Source organism: Brachyhypopomus gauderio, chromosome 1 (genome assembly GCF_052324685.1).
Source record: "Brachyhypopomus gauderio isolate BG-103 chromosome 1, BGAUD_0.2, whole genome shotgun sequence".
NCBI lineage: Eukaryota > Metazoa > Chordata > Actinopteri > Gymnotiformes > Hypopomidae > Brachyhypopomus > Brachyhypopomus gauderio.
The window spans coordinates 3,120,497-3,144,046 of record NC_135211.1 but is presented as its reverse complement, the minus strand read 5'-3'; the positions used below and the strand labels follow the sequence as shown (position 1 = coordinate 3,144,046).

Here is a 23,550-nt window from a genome sequence, read left to right as displayed (position 1 = left end):
ATGCATCACTATGCAGGGCTCCTTATTTACATGGTTAGGAAACCGGTCTTGTGACCAGAAGGTCGTGGGTTCGATTCCCAGGTCCTAGGCCATGACATGAAGCGCCCTTGAGCAAGGCACCAAACCCCAACTGCTCCCTTTACACTTACCTAAAGAGGGGCGTCTTCCTATAGCACGCTGGTCCCATTTAGCCAGGGCGGTCCTGAGCCGTCAGGACACCAGCGCTCGGTGCTATTGCAGCTCTTTCTCGCTGCACAGGTAAAGTGCCAAGACTCGCACACCGATCGTCCCTGATAGCTGTCGTCACTCCGAATGACTTAGCACTACGGCCGCTGTCCTGTGGACTGGTGTGAGAGAGAGAACTGGACAGACCCTCCTGCTTGCTGCAGTGTCAGTATGTCACAGAAGAGGGAGAAAGTGTCACTTCTGTCTCCTCAGGACTACATTCCCCATAATCCTCCTTTAGTCCACTGAACGTGACCCACATTGGAGGCCTGTGAGCTTGGCACAAGAGGATTATGTCATGAGGTATTTCAGTCTGAAGAGCTTTATGTATGCGCACCACCCTAAATGACACAACTCGCACCACTCATACCAATCAAAGCTTATCCCTCAAGTCAGGTACGAGCAATAAGGTATTTGTACTTTAACCAGTGGACCCCATAGTAAGTCTTGATATTAACATGTCACATTAAATATGATTAGCCTCATCAATGAGGAATTTTATTATAAATCAATGTTAAATGCATTAAATGCAGTTCAGTGTTTCTGATAACCCTAACAATAGTGGTATTCCCACAGCTGTATGCACTCAGATGGGAACATTACATGAGGAAAAAATTGAGAATTTCATACCTTTCCTCAAGTATGTCCGCGGTTCACTGAGCACATACTTGTTCTCTCTGAAGTCACTATCTGCTGTAATATCACTAAATGCAAGTCCCTCATGCAGGCATTTCTGAAACTCTCGGAATAGACTAGAAGTTCTGTAATCCTCTGACAGAAAATGCTGACTACAAACAGAGGTGTTTTTCATTATTACAGTTTTTTATCCAGCAGTGTTGTGAATGTGACAAAGATGTTGGTTTATTTATTTATTTATTTTTATTCACCGTTGTTGTGTATGTGTCAAAGGTGTTATTCCTTATAATGGTGGTTGCCACTGGAAACATGTAAGCATATCTGCAATAGATGGTCGATCACGTGACTATAGAGCTATGCAAAAGTACATCATCAAAGTGTCATTATGAAGGCCCCCCCCCCACACACACACACACACACACACTTTCTGGGGAGAAACGGTTGAACATGCACCTATAGAAGAGGCAGTACATCAAGAGATACTCCAAGATCAAATGTAGTAAATGCTGAAAAGCTGTTGTGAAAACTGGATTTGAAACATCATAAAAAAAATTTTTTATCCAGAATTGGACCATTGTCTCCACCCAAACAGCTGACTCTACTCAAAAACTAATCCTGGTGCCCTTACTAGCAACCTCTTCAGGGTTTACATATCCATATCCGTAGATGGTGAAATAGCATAAACACTCTGGTCACAGATGTATCGTAGCTAAAGTTAGCATACACTCACACGCTTAATTAGCACATGATTCCATCAAGTCATTCTGTCATTGATTTGGGTCATTAATCCGCAAATTTTCTGAGACACTGAAATGGTGTGTTGGCAGGCCCATCATATTTAATTGCCCGTTACATGTCATTATCTCACTCTTGGTCCTCCTGGGTACATGGGGAGTTTTTCCTTCTCAAATTCTCTCATGTTGAACTCAGTAAATACCCAAATGACCTTTGAATACCCAAATGACCTTTGTTCCCGCCTCTTATAGGGGCAGAAACAACGCTAATCCTTCATTTCCTCCGCTGATCTTTGTCTCTGTGGTAGATAACTTGCTGGAATAAGACATAAATATAGTTGTGGAGTAGCTACAACCAGGGGCGGACTGGCATACATTGCTACCAGGGATTTCCCCGGTGGGCCGATGGGTTAGTGGGCCGGTGGGCCGCCGGTGGTTTAACTCAGCCCGTGGAGGAGCCACTGCCGCGCACTGCGGCCCCGGTCTGTAGTCACGCTGCTGTTTAACGGTGCCTATTACCTCCCCCGCTCCAGTCAGACTAACCTGCTCAGCGCGGCCGCGGACTGAGCCTGTAAACACATGAACGAGTTGGACCGCGGACGCGGACTGGGCCAGCTGATGCGAGCTGACGGTATGCAGCGGAGATCAGAAAAAAAACTACTTGTCCCAGAAAATCTGGGCCGGACTACGAAAACATACAGCAGTTTAAATTGTAGATAACATGTTATTTTAAATGTACTGCTGTCGCCTCTGCAACGTCTAAGGCACCATGTACAAAATAACCTTAACACGGTTAACACGGACGCAAGTGGCGGTCTTAAAGGTTCCAGAGCACTGTGCACTGTTTTTTTAAGCTATTGAAATTCTTAGATTAAAACTAACCACCACAAATAGGTAAGAGGAAGAAATACCCACGTTAGAGTTGTAGGTTGTTCTTTAGGATGCACTTTGCGTAAATCAACTTGTTTGGTGGTCTTATGATGGACTATTTAAAAGCCACTATGTGGCTTTGTAATCATATTATTGCTGGAATTAATATTGTCCATATGACAATAAACGCCATCATATACACTACTTGCCATGTATAGATTCATATACAGTAGCTATATACACACACACGCAGATATATATACATATATATATATATATTAGTGGGCCAGTCTGTCAGGAACTCCCGGGCCACTTTTTCTCCCCAGTCCGCCCCTGGCTACAACTGTTAACAGTTGGTAGTGTTATTGCTAATCCAGCTAGAAATGCATTTTGCTTTGCCTGTAATGAAAGCACTGGTTTCACTATCGGTGAACAGAACTTTATCAATGAGAAACAGTGAAATCTTTATGGCTTTATTTAACACGCTGGTAAATTTTGATCAAGCATTATCATGTCAGAGACACCACTGCACACTTCACCCAAGTGCTTATGGGAAGATAAAAAACTTAACATGACATTATATTGTGGCAAGTATAAAAGGTTAATAGATGGTTTGTCCTTTTGCTCGGTTTGAGAGTAGATTACAGTGTAAGTAAGGTACAGTTTATTTCAGAGGTCCATGGCAGTTTGAGCATCAGAAGAACAAAAATTTTAGTACGAATAAATAATGTAAACGTGTAGTTATACACAGATAATCTGAATGGTTATATATTCCCTGCATGTGTAAAGTAAGTGTGGAAGTGACTGTGTTTGTGTGTGTGTGTGTGTGTGTGGTGTAATCAATGAGGTGTTATTGAAGTCACCGTGTGTGGTCCGTGTGGGGATGGCCCCGTGTGGCCTCCCAGATGGCGGCCCGTTGAGGAGCCAGTGACCCGGGTGTGTCTCGTCCCTGCGGATACGGCCAGCCCTGCTCTCCAGTCGGCTGGCACTCACGCTGCCCAGGCTGGGGAGGTCGGGCCCAGTGATGCATCCACCAGCCCTGACCGCACAATGCTCCTCCTTGTCTACAGCTGTGCAGCTAGCACACTCCACCAGACCTTGGGAGAGGACGCTCTCCACGGAGATATGTAGAAGATCACGGGGAGGTTTTGTGGTGGCCTCTTGTTGTGCTGTCCTTATCAGGTAGGAGGTGTTGGACTGTGTAGGTGTCTGTGGACACGTAGGAACCTCACGTTCTTCACACATTCTTGTGCTTCCCCGCATGTATGGACAGGGCCTGAATTTCAGTGCGGGATTGCGGGAATTGCGCACTGTTTCTTGGATTCCCGCAATTGTAGCCATAATAATGCGGGAAACTCCCGCACACAATTACAGCGAAAACGTTCAGCAAAACAATAGCTCTGTTTGTATTGTGAGACGGACAGATAGTCGGACAGACCGACGTCCGTACTGGACGCTGCACTCGGTGCTCTCACTCTTCCTAGCACCGCAGCGGTGGCGACGTTGACCAAACTAACCCTCAGGATTCACAGACAGGTGACGGTAGTAAACTAAAGCAGCAGTCCAAAGATATGTTTCAGTCCAACTGGCCAAGAATATATCCTTGGCTCGAACTTAATAGCGGTGAAATGAGCTGCTCGATTTGTAAAATGTACGGTGCTGTGCCTTTTACCAGCCGATGCTACAAAACATTGACTTTAAGTCGCCACTCGGCTAGTGTTTCTCATACAGCAGCACTGAAAAGAAAGCGCGAGGCTGATCTGAAAGAGGTGGTCAATAACAGAGGAGAAGTGCAAAAAAAACAGATTACCAGGGTTGCCAACTTTTATCACTTAGAGTGAGATTTGATTTTAGGAGGGAGGGGGGTGGAGGCGTGTGTGTAAAATATTGGCCGGGGGGCGGGGTGTGCGTGTGTAAATTGTTGGGGGGGGGGGGGTGTAAAATGGACACCTTAAGTATTATATCAGAGCGATATAAGCGAACTAGTGGCGCCAGAGCGAACTAGTAACTCATTGAATCATAGATGTAGAGCAGAGATAAATAAACTAGATTTTTTTAGCGTGAGAAATCGGATGTATGACGTTTGTGCGTGTGAAGACGGTCAAATGCGTGTGTCTCACACGAGAGTTGGCAACCCTGGATTACTGCAATGTATAAATTTCTGCCTGATGCCCAGTCAGCTGATTGTGATGTGACGACACATTTCAGCACACAAAACAGACGTAAAATTAAGTTATAACAAGCCTAACCAATGTATGCTAATTTCAGAGCTTGGCCCTCCAAGAGAGCAGTTGGAATGTTTTTTTTTATTATTTTTTTAGAAAAGAAAGACCAAGGAGAGGACAGATCAGGGCAGAGAAGAACCAAGAGACAAGTTACAATGTGTATATATATTGTATATATATTGTGTGTGTATATATTATATAATCTTGTTGAAGCACAGTAAGACCTGTATGTAGGTTCACCAGAAGTATCCCCCCCCCCCAAAATGTATAAATCCCCCTTATGTGACACATTTAAGGGGGGGATTCCCACTCATTTTGAAAAATGAATTTCAGGCCCTGATGGAGGTGGTGTGGCTTTCTTGTATTTTCAAAAAATGATCTATTTTGTCATGGAGGTACTAACTTGACTTTGGTCCATTCACAGACATTCCTCATGCCTGTGGGCACCCTCACGGCCCTCTGAAACGAGGCCCACTGTTGTGGTGTCATGGGCAAATTTTATGATGTTATTTGAGGAGTGGATGGGGGTGCAGCCGTGCGTAAACAGGGTGAGGAGCGTGAAGCGCAGTGTGCAACCTTGAGGCCTCCCGGTCTTCAGGATAAGAGTGCAGGGGCGTGGCTTCCTAAAACTTTATTCTCTGTGGTCCGTCAAGCAGGAAGTCCGTGACCCAGGGGCAGATGGGGCTGCTCAGACTTAAGCTCTCCAGTTTGCTGACCAGTTTGTGAGGGGATAATGATGTTAAAAGCCAGGCTAAAATCCACAAATAACATCCTCACATGTGTTTGGTGGGTCCAGGTGTGTTTGTGCCATATGGACCCCGCGTCCTCCGTGGACGCTGGTCCAGGTCCAATGGGATGATGATGGCTTTGATGTGGGAAAATCACCAGGCTCCCAAAGCCTTTCATGACTATCGGGTGTTAGTGTAATTGGTTGATAGGCATCGAGACCTTACACACCATTTTCTCTCAGGATAGCGATGATTGTGGGGGTCTTAGAGCATATTGGGACTACAGTTTTTTGTATCAAGAGGTTGAATGTTTGCAAAACTAGCAGTGGTGTTTACAAAGACCTTTAGTGTCCATCAGGAGAGTTCAATGGGGCCTACTGCATCACTGGAAACCAGTGTCTACGTGAGCTAGACCAGTGCCCCGTGTCCACCAGGTGTTTTCTGTTTCTGATTATTGTCTTCTGAGTTCGTTCTGTATACAAGTTTAAGCATCCCAAGACTGATTAAGTATATTTCTCTAAATATATGTGCACAAACACTGTTCTGGTCAGTGTTGTTAAACCAGTGCTGTAGTATTGAGGTGGTTTTCTCAGTCCGAACCTGTGCAGTTTTGACGGCTGGTTTTATCCTGCAGATCAGTAGTTTATAAGCTGGGGTCGGTGTTGAGGAATTGTGGTCCGTCAGTCCCAGGTGAGCAGATGGTACCGCTCTGACTGCTCAGGGTATATTTGTATGAACCCGATCCAGATTACTTCTGAGGAAAGTGCGTGTTTCTGTGCAATTTCGGCTGCAAAACTGATTTCAGATCAGCACAGTTGAAGTCTCCTGCCACAATTACAGTGCTGTCCAGACATGTCGTCAGTTGGTTGTTTACGGAGTTGTGCAGTCTGATAAGAGCTTGCTTAGCATTTGTTTGTGTAGGAACACTACGCTGACCATTACATTGATGAATTCCCTTGGAAGAAAGAACTGAATTTCAGAGTTATAAACTCCTGAGAGCAGTCTGTATCTATAATGTGAATGGGGATACACACACCTCCAACTTTTGGTCTTCACCGAGACCTCTGTGCTGTAACTCTATAACTGTGCCAGGAATAGAGTGGTTGAGCCAGGTCTCTGTGCTATAACTATAACTGTGCCAGGAATAGAGTGGTTGAGCCAGGTCTCTGTGCTATAACTATAACTGTGCCAGGAATAGAGTGGTTGAGCCAGGTCTCTGTGCTATAATTATAACTGTGCCAGGAATGGAGTGGTTGAGCCGGGTCTCTGTGCTGTAACTCTATAACTGTGCCAGGAATGGAGTGGGTGAGCCGGGTCTCTGTGATGACGATAACACAGCTGCTCATGTTGTGTGAGGTCATCTGAAGGCTGATCTCGTCCATCGTGCTGCTGAGGGACCTGGAATTGGCCATGAAGAGACTTGGACCAGCTGCTCCATGTGTGTGTGTGTTAGCCTGTAGCCCAGTATGCAGCTGGTCTGTGTGTGTTAGCCTGTAGCCCAGTATGCAGCTGGTCTGTGTGTGTTAGCCTGTAGCCTAGCATGGATCACTCACCCTGCTCCTGCTACCCATTTTCCACACCTTCCGTGTGCATCTCCATCACCTCACCGTGTGCACGGAGGTCGGGGTTCTCCGGGGATCTTGGGGGAGATCTTGTGAGTAAACGGTGTAATTGCAGTGCTAATCTCCCATGTAGATGAGCTGTTGTTGGTTCTACAACAAACAAACCAACACAAAACAACAAAGAAAAAAAGCTGTAAAAGTGAGGAGAGCGTTGAGCCGCTGTGTCTGCACACGCTGCTGTCTGTCTGCACACGCTGCTGTCTGTCTGCACACGCTGCTGTCTGTCTGCACATGCTGCTGTCTGTCTGCAAATGCTGCTGTCTGCACATGCAGCTGTCTGTCTGCACGCGCAGCTGTCTGTCTGCACACGTTGCTGTCTGTCTGCACATGTAGCTGTCTGTCTGCACACGCTGCTGTCTGTCTGCACATGCTGCTGTCTGTCTGCAAATGCTGCTGTCTGCACACGCTGCTGTCTGTCTGCACACGCTGCTGTCTGTCTGCACACGCTGCTGTCTGTCTGCACACGCTGCTGTCTGTCTGCACACGCTGCTGTCTGTCTGCACATGCTGCTGTCTGTCTGCAAATGCTGCTGTCTGCACGCGCAGCTGTCTGTCTGCACGCGCAGCTGTCTGTCTGCACATGTAGCTGTCTGTCTGCACACGCAGCTGTCTGTCTGCACATGTAGCTGTCTGCACACGCAGCTGTCTGTCTGCACATGTAGCTGTCTGCACACGCAGCTGTCTGCACAACTTAGCAGGCCTGTAGGAACAGAAGCACTTCACTTAGACACAAACAGGGGATGTTGGAGCCCACAGCTTTTTTACTTGTGTTCAGTATTTTGTACAGTACATGTACGTTTCCTGTGACGCTTCCTACGTTGTTTTTTGTTAGCGAGGAACAATACATTTCTGCGTAAGTCCCCTTTAGCGACCCAGAGTCACCGTGCTCTTGTGTTCTGGATCCAGGACCGAGTTCTGCTCCACCTCTTCTCCGATTAAGCGCTTTACACTTTGTGTGCTGTGTACAGGCAGGGTATCCGCTGCAGCTGTAAACGGCCCCGTTTAACATTGCAAGCAGAACACGCATCGTGAAAGATGAAACCGCACAGGAGTCAAAGACGGGCTGACTCTAGGGGGTTGGTACGTCCGTATTAAACGAACCGGAGACGCAGGAACTCTGCGTGACCAATGGGTGATGAAGCGTTCTGCGTTTGAGTCAGCTGATATCTTACGTCACCGTACAGACAACTCGCAGCCGCTAACGTGAAGCACACTAAAAGGAAGGCGGGCGACTTGGCGTGGCGTCTCCTTCCGTGGTTTGATGAGCTGAATGGCGCTGTGTGTAATGCGGGGAGGTGAACAGTGACTGTGAAGATCATTGTGGAGAACACGTTGAGGACTGAACGCACCGCAAACATTCGAGATTTCAGTCAAACTGCTCCTTCATCTACCACCCGCAGAGCCGAGGTATAACGTGACCAGATGAATGCCAGTTGCAAACATTGTATTCTGTTTCTCCAGCCAACGTGTACCTCCCAAAGACCCCCCCCCCCCCAACCCACTCACACACACACACACACACACACACACACACACACACACACACACACACACACACACACACACCACACACACACACTCACACACACACACTCACACACACACACACACAACACACACTCACACACACACACACACTCACACACACACACACACACACACACACACACTCACACAACACACACAAAACACACAACACACACAACACACACAACACACACACAACACACACACACACACACACACACACACACACACACACACACACACTCACACACACACACACACACACACTCGATTGTAACGCTGATTAATCTGTGATCACCAAGGAATACATGTGGTCTAAGACAATACTCAGATAAACCGCGGTATTCATACGTTGCTGAATTTGTATTACGGGGGCTCTGTGTGTACAGAGATGACATTCCCCACATGATTACATCATAACCAGCAGCCTGAACTGTTGACTGATGGCAGCCTGGGACCATTCATGATGTTTATGCATGTCTGTACAGAGCGAGAGTTTCACCAGAGAGGGCGCTGTTTCGCCAGTATTTCAACCATCCGGTCTGGTTGAGCGCGTGTCCACTGTGGTCTCAATCATCTCGTCTTGGACAATGTGGAAATTCTGCTGTGGTTGCCCATCTGGCCCAAGGTTTGATGTGCTGTAGGTGTAGAACGTTACATCTGTCGTAGGTGTCTCGCGCTCCAACGCGGACTCTGGGGTGTGTTGGGCAGACAGTGCCAGCGCGGCTCGGTGGGGAGAAGAGCTCGCACGGATCTCTGAGCTCCGTCACCCGCTTGGCACTACAGCGCATAACCACAAAACAACTTCAAAGATCTGTTGGGTGCTTTAACTCAAACGCAACACCCACAGTGAGGAACTCGGGGATGAACACACACGCTGACTGTTGTACTGTTTCCACAGTTACAGCAGCATAGTGCTGTAATTCATCACAGCTAAAATGAATGAATAACACACATGCACAAATCTTGGAATATTATATCATAAAGTAATTCTGACTATTTCTTGTATGCTTTTCTAAAGGTCATTTTGTGAAAAAGAAAAGTATTTGGAGTGCTTTGCTAACTTATTAAACTGCAGGATTCATAGCGTGCGTTAATCCTTTATGAAGGGATTGAATATCACATGATAAATCATATGTAAATCGAAGAGGAGGATGTCCATTTGATTATAGGATCCAAATTAGAAATGGCGCTGTGTTAACTGAAGAAACATCTGCTAAAAGATGAAGTATCACAGGTGTATAGACCGCTAATGCATACATTCACATTGACGAGTAATGACATGTATGACTTCTGTATGACTTTACCACTCAAAGTCAATGTGAAAGTCAAACTTATTTATATTGCTCTTTTTACAACACACATTATCATAAAGCAGCTTTACAAACGTGCGGGTCCAGATTCCTAATGAACAACCCGGAGGCGACAGAGGGAAGGAGAAACTCCATGAGTGGAATTGAGGAAGAAACTTTGGGAGGACCAGGAGAACCCGTCCACCATCGGGCAGCCCAGCTAGACCAGACTGTGCTTTTAATACGTTATGTGTAGTAGCCGTTTCAGTGTACATGTTGGAGTGTCAGCTACCCTGTGGGTGTAGGGTAGGCCAGCTCCTTCTGACACATGGCAGCTTCTTACAGACGACCAAGACTTGTTCTTACAAGCCTTTGTCACTGACGTACAGGTCTAGCCCACTGTTGGCATCGCCTTCGTAGTTGCACGCAAATCAAACAGACGGATGGAGTTAGATCCGTAAACGTCAACAGTCCAAAAAGAAGACACGCGCCATCAATCAGCAAGCAGCCCCGGATGGTTTATGTGCAACTAAAAGGGTGGAGCTGAGAGGGACCACAGTCCCGAGAGCACCGAGACGTTGTCTTCCACCCACACCGTTGTCACGGAGCCGAGACAACGCAGCAAACACCCGCATGGCTGTGTCAACACCTCAGATTACCATAAAACTCCGTGACTGAGGGGAGGGCCCGGTGTCTGCAGCCTCAAATGCAGGAGGCAGTCCAAACGCTTATGTAAGTCTTTAGCCTAGATTAAAAACTTGGGAATGTGTCTACATCTTGGATTAAAGGCGAAAGACCGCTCCATAACTCCACCACCCCCCACCCACCCCGTTTCTTTTTTCAAGGACCTAAATGAAACCGCCCTGTTGTAAGCACGGAGCAGGCAAGGCCGGGTATAAGGTGCAATGAGTTCACTCAGACACTGAGGGGCCGGACCATTTAGTGCTTTATATGTCAACGAGGGAGGTTTAAGATCGATGGAAGCCAGCGCACAGGAGAGAACAGGAGTAATGCGACCAAACTGTCCAGTTCCTGTTGGCACGTGGGTGGCTGCGTTCTACACCAGTCGAACTTTATTTAACGACTTTTTAGAGCGCCCAATTAAAAGACCATTACCATAGTCTGATCTCGGTGAGATAAAAGTGCAGACGCAGCACCAGGCTTCACGCCGCTGCCACCTGATTGGCTGATTAAATAATTACACAAATCAGCAGGTATAGAGGTGTTCATAATAAAGCGACGATTGATGTGCAGACACGTACGCATGCAGGAATGCGCACACACACACACAGAACAACGGGTAGTAGAAATTAATTCAAAGTTCTTGGCTTCCTTGAACTGGAGGAACCGGGCCAGGTTCAGAAGGCATTCGTCCTCCCTGCAGGGCCGCAGACCGCGTTTTCTGAGGCAAACTCCCCCGAGACGCCTCGTTCGGGCCAGGAAGCCACCCTCAGTCGGGCTCAGCTCCTCATTCAGGAGCGACCTCGTTAAGGCAAGGCGACGTTTAATTCGGACACGGCGGTGGGCGTTGGAGGCCTTGCTGTCTCCGCAGAGATAAAGCGGCGCGCGCGAGAGGCCAGCGAGACGCCAACCTGTGGATTTGTTATCGTGCACAAAAAGAGGCAGGGATGTTTGTTGAGGATCGCAGCTAGTTAATTACATTTTCAGGTATCACTTCACGTTCTGGGATACAGATAGTGTGTGTGTGTGTGTGTGTGTGTGTGTGTGTGTGTGTGTGTGTGTGTGTGTGTGTGTGTGTGTGTGTGTGTGTGTGTGTGAATAAGAGAGAGGGACGTCCTGCTGTTGTACCTGCGTGTCCTATGATCCTCTTCTCTGTGTCCTTCTCAGATTTCCCGACGTGCGCTCCGCTCACCCAGTTCAGCTGTACAAACGGCAGGTGCATCAGCAGCAAATGGCACTGCGATTCTGGTGAGCCACTGACCAATCACCGCCCCACACACACACCGGTGCTCCAATCAAAGTTCAGCCCAGATCCGAGTTCCACCCCCAACCAGACCCAGACTCCAATCAGGACACACCGCACACTGCAGGCAACGTTTGAGCACAGCGCTAACAGATGCCTGGAATAGCAAACAGCACAGCTCTTCAAACACACGGCGTTAGAACACGCGCTTCACGTTTAGATCTCACGCTTCACGTTTAGATCTCAGCTGAGCTGCTGACTCTGCGGTTCACGCCCGACTCTGAGACTCAGCTGTCACCACACATCTATCTAGAACAAGAGTCCTGCCCCCGCTCACCCGTCTGTCTGCGCGTCTGTCTGTCTGTCTGTCTGTGTGTCTGTCCCTTCTCTTTTTCGGTCTGTTGGGGTGGGTCGTTTTGTTTTGTTTGTCCCACACTAACATCTGTCTGTCTCCCCTTCTGTCTTTCTCCCTTGGTGTGTGTCTCTCTCTCTGTCTCCCTGCGTGTGTAGAGGATGACTGTGGGGACGGCAGTGATGAGGTGGGCTGTGTTCACGCGTGCTCACTGGCCCAGTTCCAGTGCTCCAGTGGGAAGTGCATTCCGGAACACTGGCTGTGTGATGGAGACAACGACTGTGGAGACATGAGTGATGAGAACACCACCTGTACAGGAACAGGTGAACACACACACACACACACACACACACACACACACACACACACTTACACACACACACACACACACACACACACACACACACACACACACACACACACACACACACACAATTACACACACACATACACTTACACACACACACACACACACACAATTATATACACATACACAAACACACACACACACACACACTTACACACACACACACACACACACACACACACAATTACACACACACACACACACAATTATATACACATACACAAACACACACACACATACACACACACACACACACACTTACACACACACACACACACACACACAATTACACACACACACACACAATTACACACACACACACACTTACACACACACACACAATTATATACACATACACAAACACACACACACATACACACACACACACAATTATACACACACACATACACAAACACACACACACTTACACACACACAATTACACACACACACACAATTATACACACACACAATTATATACACACAATTATACACACACACACACACACACATACACTTACACACACACACACACACACACACTTACACACACACACACACACACACACACACACAATTATACACACACACACACACACACACACATACATACACATACACACACACACACACACACACACACACACACACACACACACACACACACACACACACACCCCTCTGTCTCATCCTCCCACTCAGCTCTAGCATCAGTTAGCCACTGCAGCGAGGAGGAGTTTCGTTGCCGTGGTGATGGTACGTGTGTACCAGAGCGATGGCGTTGTGATGGCGATAAGGACTGTGAGGACGGGAGTGACGAGGCCCCGTGTGAGGGTGTGCGGCGGGTGTGTGACCCCAAGGCCAAGTTCACCTGCCTGGCCTCAGGTAAGAGGTGGTGGTGGGGGGTCCAGCAGGCCACTGGCTAACACTCAGAATGATGCGGTTCAGGTCCGAGACGGTGCCATGGAGAAGGGCTTTCATATCCAACAGCAGCTCCAGAGGGTGCCACCCTAATCCTAACTCTAATCCTAACCCTAATCCCAACCCTAATCCCAACCCTAATCCTAACCCAAACTGTGATGAAACATGTTTATTGTAATACTCGGACAGCAAACCATCTAACCATGTGGTGTTTTGTTTGTATTAGTTTGTATTTTTATATGTATTCTCAACAACGTTGCGATTATGGAGGAAAATTGTCCAGAACTTTACTGGGCGTGAGAGATGGAATGTCTCTAGGTTTTAGCCTAATTACCACAGAATGCCAAGCAGATGCTAAAACGTGTTTATTTACTACCTGTTCTGGAAGGTAGAGTTGCCTCTCAGGCATAAACAGAGCACCGGGCTTAAATTTTATGATGACAGAAAATCAAATCTTATAAACCCTGAGGGAGGACAGCAGTGAAGTTTAATGTAAGCAACGCCGGCTCCGTAAATCCACCAGTTTGGCTCAAAAAGGACAGGTGGGATTAGTTGTCTCTGGAGGACTATGTCGGAGTGAGATTTTTCTCGTGCATTCACGTACATTTGGATGGGAAACCCATGTACATCCTCCACATTTACACAACATTTGGACTTTTTGAGTCAGTTTTTATTCAGGTTTAGTCAGGTTTAGTCAGGTTTAGTCAGGTTTAGTCAGGTTTATTCAGATTTAGTCAGGTTTAGTCAGGTTTTCATGGTCCTAGAGGAATATATGGGTTTTCTCCACATCATGGCTGGGCTGGTAGTGTTGCTTGGATCACAGGATCCTTTAATTAACATGCCGTCTTTATCGGACACTGTTGAAATGCTCTATAGAGCAGAGGTGTCCCGGTGTAGTCCGGGGGGGGGGGGGGGGGGGGGGTCAGTGTCCAGCAGAGTTCAAAGATTGTGCTATTGAGGCACACTAAAATAAACTCGGCACCTGATCGATGGGCTGAATCAGGTACACACCTGTAGTGCACCTGGACCAGGGTCTGCACTACATTAACTAATACTACACAATAAGGTTTGGATGATGTAATATCAGTTGATTATGTATTAGTTAATGTAGCACCAGGACTGGGCTGTGACTCCACTGCTGTATGGATGGTTCTGTTCACCATCTATAAACATTAGTTTGCCATATGTTCCACATATGAAGAGTTCATGAGTTCAACGTGTGTGTGTGTGTGTGTAGGGAAGTGTATCTCCAGGAACTGGCTGTGTGATGGAGATCAGGACTGTGAGGACCTGTCTGACGAGGCGGGCTGTGAGAGCGTTCTGTGCAGACCCCCACGGTTCCCCTGTGCCAACGACACCTCCACCTGCCTGACCCCCGACCGCATCTGTAACGGACACAGGGACTGTGCTGACCACTCCGACGAGGGCCCCTTCTGTGGTGAGCGCTGCACCCTGGCCTCTTACAGCAGACACACACACACACACACACACACACACACACACACACACACACACACACACTCCTGCTGAGCTGTAATCTGAGGACGAGGCCGTGCTATGGACTGGGCTTCGTACATCTCTAACTTCACTGTTCAGCCATAATGGCTTTGACAGCCTGTTTAACCTTTTCTCTGCCCTCTAATGGGTTTTGTTTTGTGATCATTATGAGTAAATGATACTAAATCACATTTTAGGTTCATTCATGAAGAAATTCAAGTTAATGAATGTAAAGCGTCTCCATGTTTTCTTCCTTCACAAATGGCATTGTGGGTCGTGCACCATATATGCCAGATAAGAACAGCGAAACTAAGATTCTCTTACCTCTATAACCTCCACCTCTATCTTTTACCCCACTAACTCCACCTCTATAACCTCCACCTCTCTTACCTCTATAACCTCCATCTCTCTCTCTTTTACCCCACTAACTCCACCTCTGTTACCTCCACCTCTATCTTTTACCCCACTAACTCCACCTCTATAACCTCCACCTCTATCTTTTACCCCACTAACTCTACCTCTATATCCTCCACCTCTCTTACCTCTATAACCTCCACCTCTATCTTTTACCTCACTAACTCTACCTCTATAACCTCCACCTCTATATTTTACCCCACTAACTCCACCTCTATAACCTCCACCTCTATCTTTTACCCCACTAACTCTACCTCTATAACCTCCACCTCTATCTTTTACCGCACTAACTCTACCTCTATAACCTCCATCTCTCTCTCTTTTACCCCACTAACTCTACCTTTATAACCTCCACCTCTATCTTTTACCCCACTAACTCTACCTCTATAACCTCCACCTCTATCTTTTACCCCACTAACTCTACCTCTATAACCTCCATCTCTCTCTCTTTTACCCCACTTACTTTACCTCTATAACCTCCACCTCTATCTTTTACCCCACTAACTCTACCTCTATAACCTCCACCTCTATCTTTTACCCCACTAACTCTACCTCTATAACCTCCACCTCTATCTTTTACCCCACTAACTCTACCTCTATAACCTCCACCTCTCTTACCTCTATAACCTCCACCTCTCTTACCTCTATAACCTCCATCTCTCTCTCTTTTACCCCACTAACTCTACCTCTATAACCTCCACCTCTATCTTTTACCCCACTAACTCTACCTCTATAACCTCCACCTCTCTTACCTCTATAACCTCCACCTCTCTTACCTCTATAACCTCCATCTCTCTCTCTTTTACCCCACTAACTCTACCTCTATAACCTCCACCTCTATCTTTTACCCCACTAACTCTACCTCTATAACCTCCACCTCTCTTACCTCTATAACCTTCACCTCTCTTACCTCTATAACCTCCATCTCTCTCTCTTTTACCCCACTAACTCCACCTCTGTTACCTCCACCTCTATCTTTTACCCCACTAACTCTACCTCTATAACCTCCACCTCTCTTACCTCTATAACCTCCACCTCTATCTTTTACCCCACTAACTCTACCTCTATAACCTCCACCTCTCTTACCTCTATAACCTCCATCTCTCTCTCTTTTACCCCACTAACTCTACCTCTATAACCTCCACCTCTATCTTTTACCCCAACTAACTCTACCTCTATAACCTCCACCTCTCTTACCTCTATAACCTCCACCTCTCTTACCTCTATAACCTCCATCTCTCTCTCTTTTACCCCACTAACTCCACCTCTGTTACCTCCACCTCTATCTTTTACCCCACTAACTCTACCTCTATAACCTCCACCTCTCTTACCTCTATAACCTCCACCTCTATCTTTTACCCCACTAACTCTACCTCTATAACCTCCACCTCTCTTACCTCTATAACCTCCACCTCTATCTTTTACCCCACTAACTCTACCTCTATAACCTCCACCTCTATCTTTTACCCCACCAACTCTACCTCTATAACCTCCACCTCTATATTTTACCCCACTAACTCCACCTCTATAACCTCCACCTCTATCTTTTACCCCACCAACTCTACCTCTATAACCTCCACCTCTATCTTTTACCCCACTAACTCTACCTCTATAACCTCCACCTCTATCTTTTACCCCACTAACTCTACCTCTATAACCTCCACCTCTATCTTTTACCCCACTAACTCCACCTCTATAACCTCCACCTCTATCTTTTACCCCACTAACTCTACCTCTATAACCTCCACCTCTATCTTTTACCCCACTACCTCCACCTCTCTACCTCCACCTTTATTTCCTTTCCAAATCCTGGTGGTTACAGGACCCAAGAAATGGGCTGTACCAGGTGCTGCTTATACACTAGTCTCCCTTATGCACTAGTCTCCCTTATACACTAGTCTCTCTTATGCACTAGTCTCTCTTATGCACTAGTCTCCCTTATACACTAGTCTCCCTTATACACTAGTCTCCCTTATTCACTAGTCTCCCTTATTCACTAGTCTCCCTTATACACTAGTCTCCCTTATGCACTGGTCTCCCCTATACACTAGTCTCCCTTATGCACTAGTCTCCCTTATGCACTAGTCTCCCTTATGCACTAGTCTCCCTTATACACTAGTCTCCCTTATACACTAGTCTCCCTTATTCACTAGTCTCCCTTATTCACTAGTCTCCCTTATACACTAGTCTCCCTTATGCACTGGTCTCCCCTATACACTAGTCTCCCTTATGCACTAGTCTCCCTTATGCACTAGTCTCCCTTATACACTAGTCTCCCTTATACACTAGTCTCCATTATGCACTGGTCTCCCTTATACACTGGTCTCCCCTATACACTAGTCTGCCTTATACACTAGTCTGCCTTTTGTACTAGTCTCCCCTATGCACTAGTCTCCCTTATGCACTGGTCTCCCTTATGCACTAGTCTCCCTTATGCACTGGTCTCCCTTATGCACTGGTCTCCCTTATACACTGGTCTCCCTTATGCACTAGTCTCCCTTATGCACTAGTCTCCCTTATGCACTAGTCTCCCTTATACACTAGTCTCCCTTATACACTAGTCTCCCCTATACACTACTCTCCCTTATGCACTAGTCTCCCTTATACACTAGTCTCCCTTATACACTAGTCTCTCCTATGCACTGGTCTCTCCTATGCACTGGTCTCCCTTATGCACTGGTCTCCCTTATGCACTAGTCTCCCTTATGCACTAGTCTCCCTTATACACTAGTCTCCCTTATGCTCTCGCCTCTGTCTCACACACTTACACACTGGCGCCTCTGTCTCACACACTTACACACTCGCGCCTCTGTCTCACACACTTACACACTCACTCTCGCCTCTGTCTCACACACTTACACACTCTTGCCTTACATCTGTCTCACACACTCTCGCCTCTGTCTCACACACTTACACACTCTCGCCTCGCTTCTGTCTCACACACTCTCGCCTCTGTCTCACACACTCTCGTCTCTTTTTCACACACTCTCACCTCTGTCTCACACACTCATATCTGTCTCACACACTCTCGCCTCTGTCTCACACACTCATCTCTGTCTCACACACTCTCATCGCTGACACACACTCTCATCTCTGTCTCACACACTCTCACCTCTGTCTCACACTCTCATCTCTGTCTCACACACTAATTTCTGTCTCACACACTCTCACCTGTGTACCACACACACCCTTCTTGTTCTCGTCTGCCTGGTTGCTCTCTCCATACTCAGATTTCATTATTGCTGCCTGGAGCTTCTGTGTGTGTGTGTGTGTGTGTGTGTGTGTGTGTGTGTGTGTGTATGTGCGCGTGTGTGTGTGCGCTTATATAAGAAATGTGTGTGTTTTGTGGGCATGTCTGGCAGTGAATGAGGCATATTAAAAAACAACAGATGTATTTGGGCAGACACTCCAACTGTGCTCCCTGTGTTATTATGATCCTGACCTTCATCCCCAGGTCAGCTCCTCCTCCTCCTCCATACAGAGAGAGAGAGAGAGAGAGAGAGAGAGAGAGAGAGAGAGAGAGAGAGGTGGGGGTGCAGTTTGAGGGAGAGATAAGCAGAAATGGTGAGGGAGGGAAAACTCTCCTTATCTCTGCTGAAATCATATTAACAAGCAAAGTTGAGATACTGCATGAGTGAGGAAGGTCATCGAGCATTCTCCTCTTCCTCTCTCTCTGTCTCTCTCTCTGTATCTCTCTCTCTCTCTTCCTCTGTCTCTCTCTCTCTCTGTGTCTCTCTCTCCTTCTCTGCCTCTTTTTGTGCTGATGCAAATGTTTCCATACATTTGCTTTGTTTTTAAACACTTTTCTTATTAATTTCTCTTGCAATCAGCAGCAAAGAATCATTCGTTTTTAAATTGTGTAATGGAATCATGTCCAGTGCCAATTAAGTGAACAGACACTTTTGTTTATTACTGTAACATATGGTGTGTGGGCACGTGTTTAGGGGTGTGTTAGTACGTGCACACACGTTTGTTTGTGTATGTGTGTGTATATATGTGTGTGTGTGTGTGTATGTGTGTGTGTGTGTGTGTGTGTTTGTGTGAATATCTCAGGAGATCTGATGAGTTTCGGTGTGTGGGGCCATGGTGATATTGAAGTCTGGGTGGACCATAGACTGTGTCTCTCCACCGGCAGAGGCGAGACAGGGGATTATGGAGGAGGTGGAGGTCAGGGTGGAGTCAGCTATCTCCATGGGTTCCCCTGGACCCAGCTGCATTGATTAATGTAGTGGAGAACAGTACTAACAAGCCAGCAGTATTCTCCTTTGGAATTCCCCTAACACACACACACAAACACACACACACACACACACACACACACACACACACACACACACACACACACACAGCCACTGAGAGACAGTGGAAGGAGTGGAAAGATTTCTTAATCATGACATTGAGATTTGTAGTCGAGTCATTTTCACTTATTTATCTGTGCTTGCCAAGCCGACCATGTCAGTGCAGTGTGAGAGAGGTGGAGAACTGAGGGAGAGAGGTGGAGAACTGAGGGAGAGAGAGGTGGAGAACTGAGGGAGAGAGGTGGAGAACTGTGGAGAGAGAGGTGGAGAACTGTGGAGAGAGAGGTGGAGAACTGAGGGAGAGAGGTGGAGAACTGTGGAGAGAGAGGTGGAGAACTGTGGAGAGAGAGGTGGAGAACTGAGGGAGAGAGGTGGAGAACTGAGGGAGAGAGAGGTGGAGAACTGAGGAGAGAGAGGTGGAGAACTGTGGAGAGAGAGGTGGAGAACTGAGGGGAGAGAGGTGGAGAACTGAGGAGAGAGAGGTGGAGAACTGTGGAGAGAGAGGTGGAGAACTGAGGGAGAGAGAGGTGGAGAACTGAGGGAGAGAGGTGGAGAACTGTGGAGAGAGAGGTGGAGAACTGAGGGAGAGAGGTGGAGAACTGAGGGAGAGAGGTGGAGAACTGTGGAGAGAGAGGTGGAGAACTGAGGGAGAGAGAGGTGGAGAACTGAGGGGAGAGAGGTGGAGAACTGAGGAGAGAGAGGTGGAGAACTGTGGAGAGAGGTGGAGAACTGAGGGAGAGAGAGGTGGAGAACTGAGGGAGAGAGAGGTGGAGAACTGAGGGAGAGAGAGGTGGAGAACTGAGGAGAGAGAGGTGGAGAACTGTGGAGAGAGAGGTGGAGAACTGAGGGAGAGAGAGGTGGAGAACTGTGGAGAGAGAGGTGGAGAACTGAGGGAGAGAGAGGTGGAGAACTGAGGGAGAGAGAGGTGGAGAACTGTGGAGAGAGAGGTGGAGAGCTGAGGGAGAGAGGTGGAGAACTGAGGGAGAGAGAGGTGGAGAACTGAGGAGAGAGAGGTGGAGAACTGTGGAGAGAGAGGTGGAGAACTGTGGAGAGAGAGGTGGAGAACTGTGGAGAGAGAGGTGGAGAACTGTGGAGAGAGAGGTGGAGAGCTGAGGGAGAGAGGTGGAGAACTGGTTGTGATACGTCACCTTTCTTTTGTCTCTTCTGTCTCCTCCATAGTGGATCGTGACTCATTAGACTAAAACTTTAAGCATTTTCTCTCGTGTTTACATATACTGCTCAAATTAAATGTTCTGGGTACATACGACTCTGACCTCCAGCCCTCAGTGAGAGCGTGAATGATGTTTGATACTCTCAAGGCTGTATGATATTAGCATGGACACAGTCATTTACACATAATGCACTTAAACTATTACAGATTGAACTTGTGTGATGCAGGTAGCATGTGCGGATTGGACGAGCGCTGTCGGTGCATCACCCACAGAACACCCCGGAACACCCCAGAACATCCGAGTTGGGGTCATTTGCATATTATAGCCTTCGGCAAGATCAGTATTCTGAAGGAAAATATTGCATTAAATGATAAATAATTGATATATTGTGGGGCCCTGCCCTGCGTCTGCCCCGGTATCACGTGTGCTGTGAGCAGGACGTGACTGTGGTGGGAAACGTCGTCCCAGCTGCCTCCTTTCTCAGATCAGCACACTCTGATCCAGCTCGTCTCTTCCTGCTGTTATCAGACGGTCCCTAGCGCCTCCGCCCTCATCACTGACCATTATGGAGTCTGATGAGTCCAACGCAGGAAACACGCAACATACGATTTCTGTAGGCGTGCATTTCTACACGCTGTGGGAGGGAATCCTGGGATCTCCACCGTTACCTGAAGGACAGACGTACTGAATTCAGTGCAGAATCAGACACCAGGTGTGATGTTTGAAGGAATTTAAAGTCACAGATCACTCTCACTCTCTCAGCTCAGTTCTGTCCTCGTGGTATTGGTCCAGCAGGTCGAAGGCCCAGGACTGGCTGTCCAGTGGGTCCAGCTCTGCTCTGCCCCTGTACTGTGGGCGACAGCAGAACCAGGGGACGGAGAACCAGGTCGTCTGTGTAGAACACAAACCTGGTTGAGTGATGTAGAGAGAGACCGGGCACTGCAGAGCGTTGTAAAATGGCCAGTCCATCGATGTGTATGTTAAAGAATGTTGGGCTTAATCAGCAGCCTTGAGTCACTCCTGAGAGAGGAAACAGGTTCTGTTGTCAACAGTCTTTAAATGCACCTATTGTTTGTGTACATGGATTAAATAATGCCAACTGCTTCAGCCCCTACACCGCTTTTCAGTAGTTTGTAGGATCAGCCGTTGTACCAAACCGTGTCAAAACCTTTTTTGAAGTCTATGTCACATGCAAATATTTAGTTTTTGTTCTGGTTAACATATTAACACGTTAATTAGGGTGTGTAGGGTGTAAATATGATCTGACGTGCTAACAATGCAATACAGCGCCTTCACGGATACCTCTAATTATTGGGGTCAAATTTATCTCCACTTTTGAAAATGAGTGTTACAAGACCTTGACACCAGATGTTGAGGGAACTAACACTCCACATCATGTTGAACAGTCTGATGATGGCCAATTGGAAAATGTAACTCCTCATTTAGTGCCAGTAGTGCGTGTAATGCTTTTGGGAGTCTAAGTGCATGTTTGTAGAGTATCACTGTTTCTCAGTATTGAAGGTGTAAAGCTGCATTATTTAGGTTATTGTGTTTTTGCTTTGATAACTACCTGAAAAAATTTGTGTCAAATCCCTTATTGTCTCTTTTTTCTTCCTTAATTGTCTTAGATTACATATTTGGGCAGGTGTAGTCAAAATATGATTCATATTTGTACGTGCAGGACTGTTGCCTTCATTATTGTGAGAATATCCAGAGAGGCAGAGGGGCGTCTGAAAGTGGTGGGTTTGGGCCGGACTGACTGCTTGCTGGAACTGTGCTGTTCGGGCCCATCGGTACGGTCTGCGTATATCCGGATACCAAACCGCTTACTGGGATGTGTGAGTGAATGTTTGTGTTCGTCCTGTTGATGAACGCGGTCACTCAGTCATGATCAGACACGGGGCTTAGTGACCATACAGTGATTCAAGACGAGAGCAGAAGGCGGATCTCCCCAAGGAGTTCCCTGGTGGCCCACTGCTGACGATGTACCGACCCAGACCCAGACAGAGCTGCAGGAGGTCCTTACCGTCCCTGTTTACCCATGTGTCAGAATGATCTAAGGAAGGATTAGTTATATTTCTAGGCTAACGTCTTCAGAGATGTGATGTTTTCCTTGGGATGTGTTTGTCAGGTAGAGATCCAGTATGTGTGTTCAGAACCCCACAGATCAGCACACTTATATATTGACTTTAAGGCCAATGTGTGATTGGTCAGTTCAGTTATGAGTTATGAGTTTCTGCAGTTCTGATTTGATGAGGATTCCTCTGTAGTTTATTCTGATTCTCCAGGAGACATCAGTGTTGATACTATTGTAGCCAAAAAGGGGTGAATAACACCCTGAATGTTCTGTAGAGAGATAAGAACTTCTTTCTTTAAATGCAGTGTAGAATGGGAAAATGACATAAACCTGTTAAATTGAATGATTCTACTAATACTATATGTACAAATAGATACATATTGCAATGTATAATGACACGTATGCATTGTTTTTTTTTTTTTTGCTTTATAAATTTATTAATTGTAAACTTAGCATTTAGCTCTGCTGTTTGCTGCATGTGAGGTTGAGTAGCTGTTTGTTCTTCGTTCTTACCCTTTGATCTTTGTGGTGTTTGTGGAGGCTGGAGTTTATATTGCAGATGCTTAGTTTACTGCTGCCTGCTGGGGCTGGGTGTTCATTCTGGGTGTATTGGTGTGGGTGTTCATGGTGGGTGTATATGGTTGGTGTTCATGGTGGGTGTATCAAGCTGG

The 23,550-nt window shown here is 46.9% G+C and overlaps 1 protein-coding gene across 1 annotated transcript in view; it reads left to right on the top strand.

The window, feature by feature from the left end:
- lrp1ba (low density lipoprotein receptor-related protein 1Ba) overlaps window positions 1–23,550 on the top strand; it is a 284,803-nt gene that overhangs the window by 77,612 nt on the left and 183,641 nt on the right. The window contains exons 19-22 of the mRNA XM_077010394.1: window positions 11,707–11,787; window positions 12,293–12,457; window positions 13,203–13,385; window positions 14,659–14,859. Of these exons, the coding sequence (XP_076866509.1) occupies window positions 11,707–11,787; window positions 12,293–12,457; window positions 13,203–13,385; window positions 14,659–14,859 (630 nt within the window). The remainder of the gene's footprint in view (window positions 1–11,706; window positions 11,788–12,292; window positions 12,458–13,202; window positions 13,386–14,658; window positions 14,860–23,550) is intronic.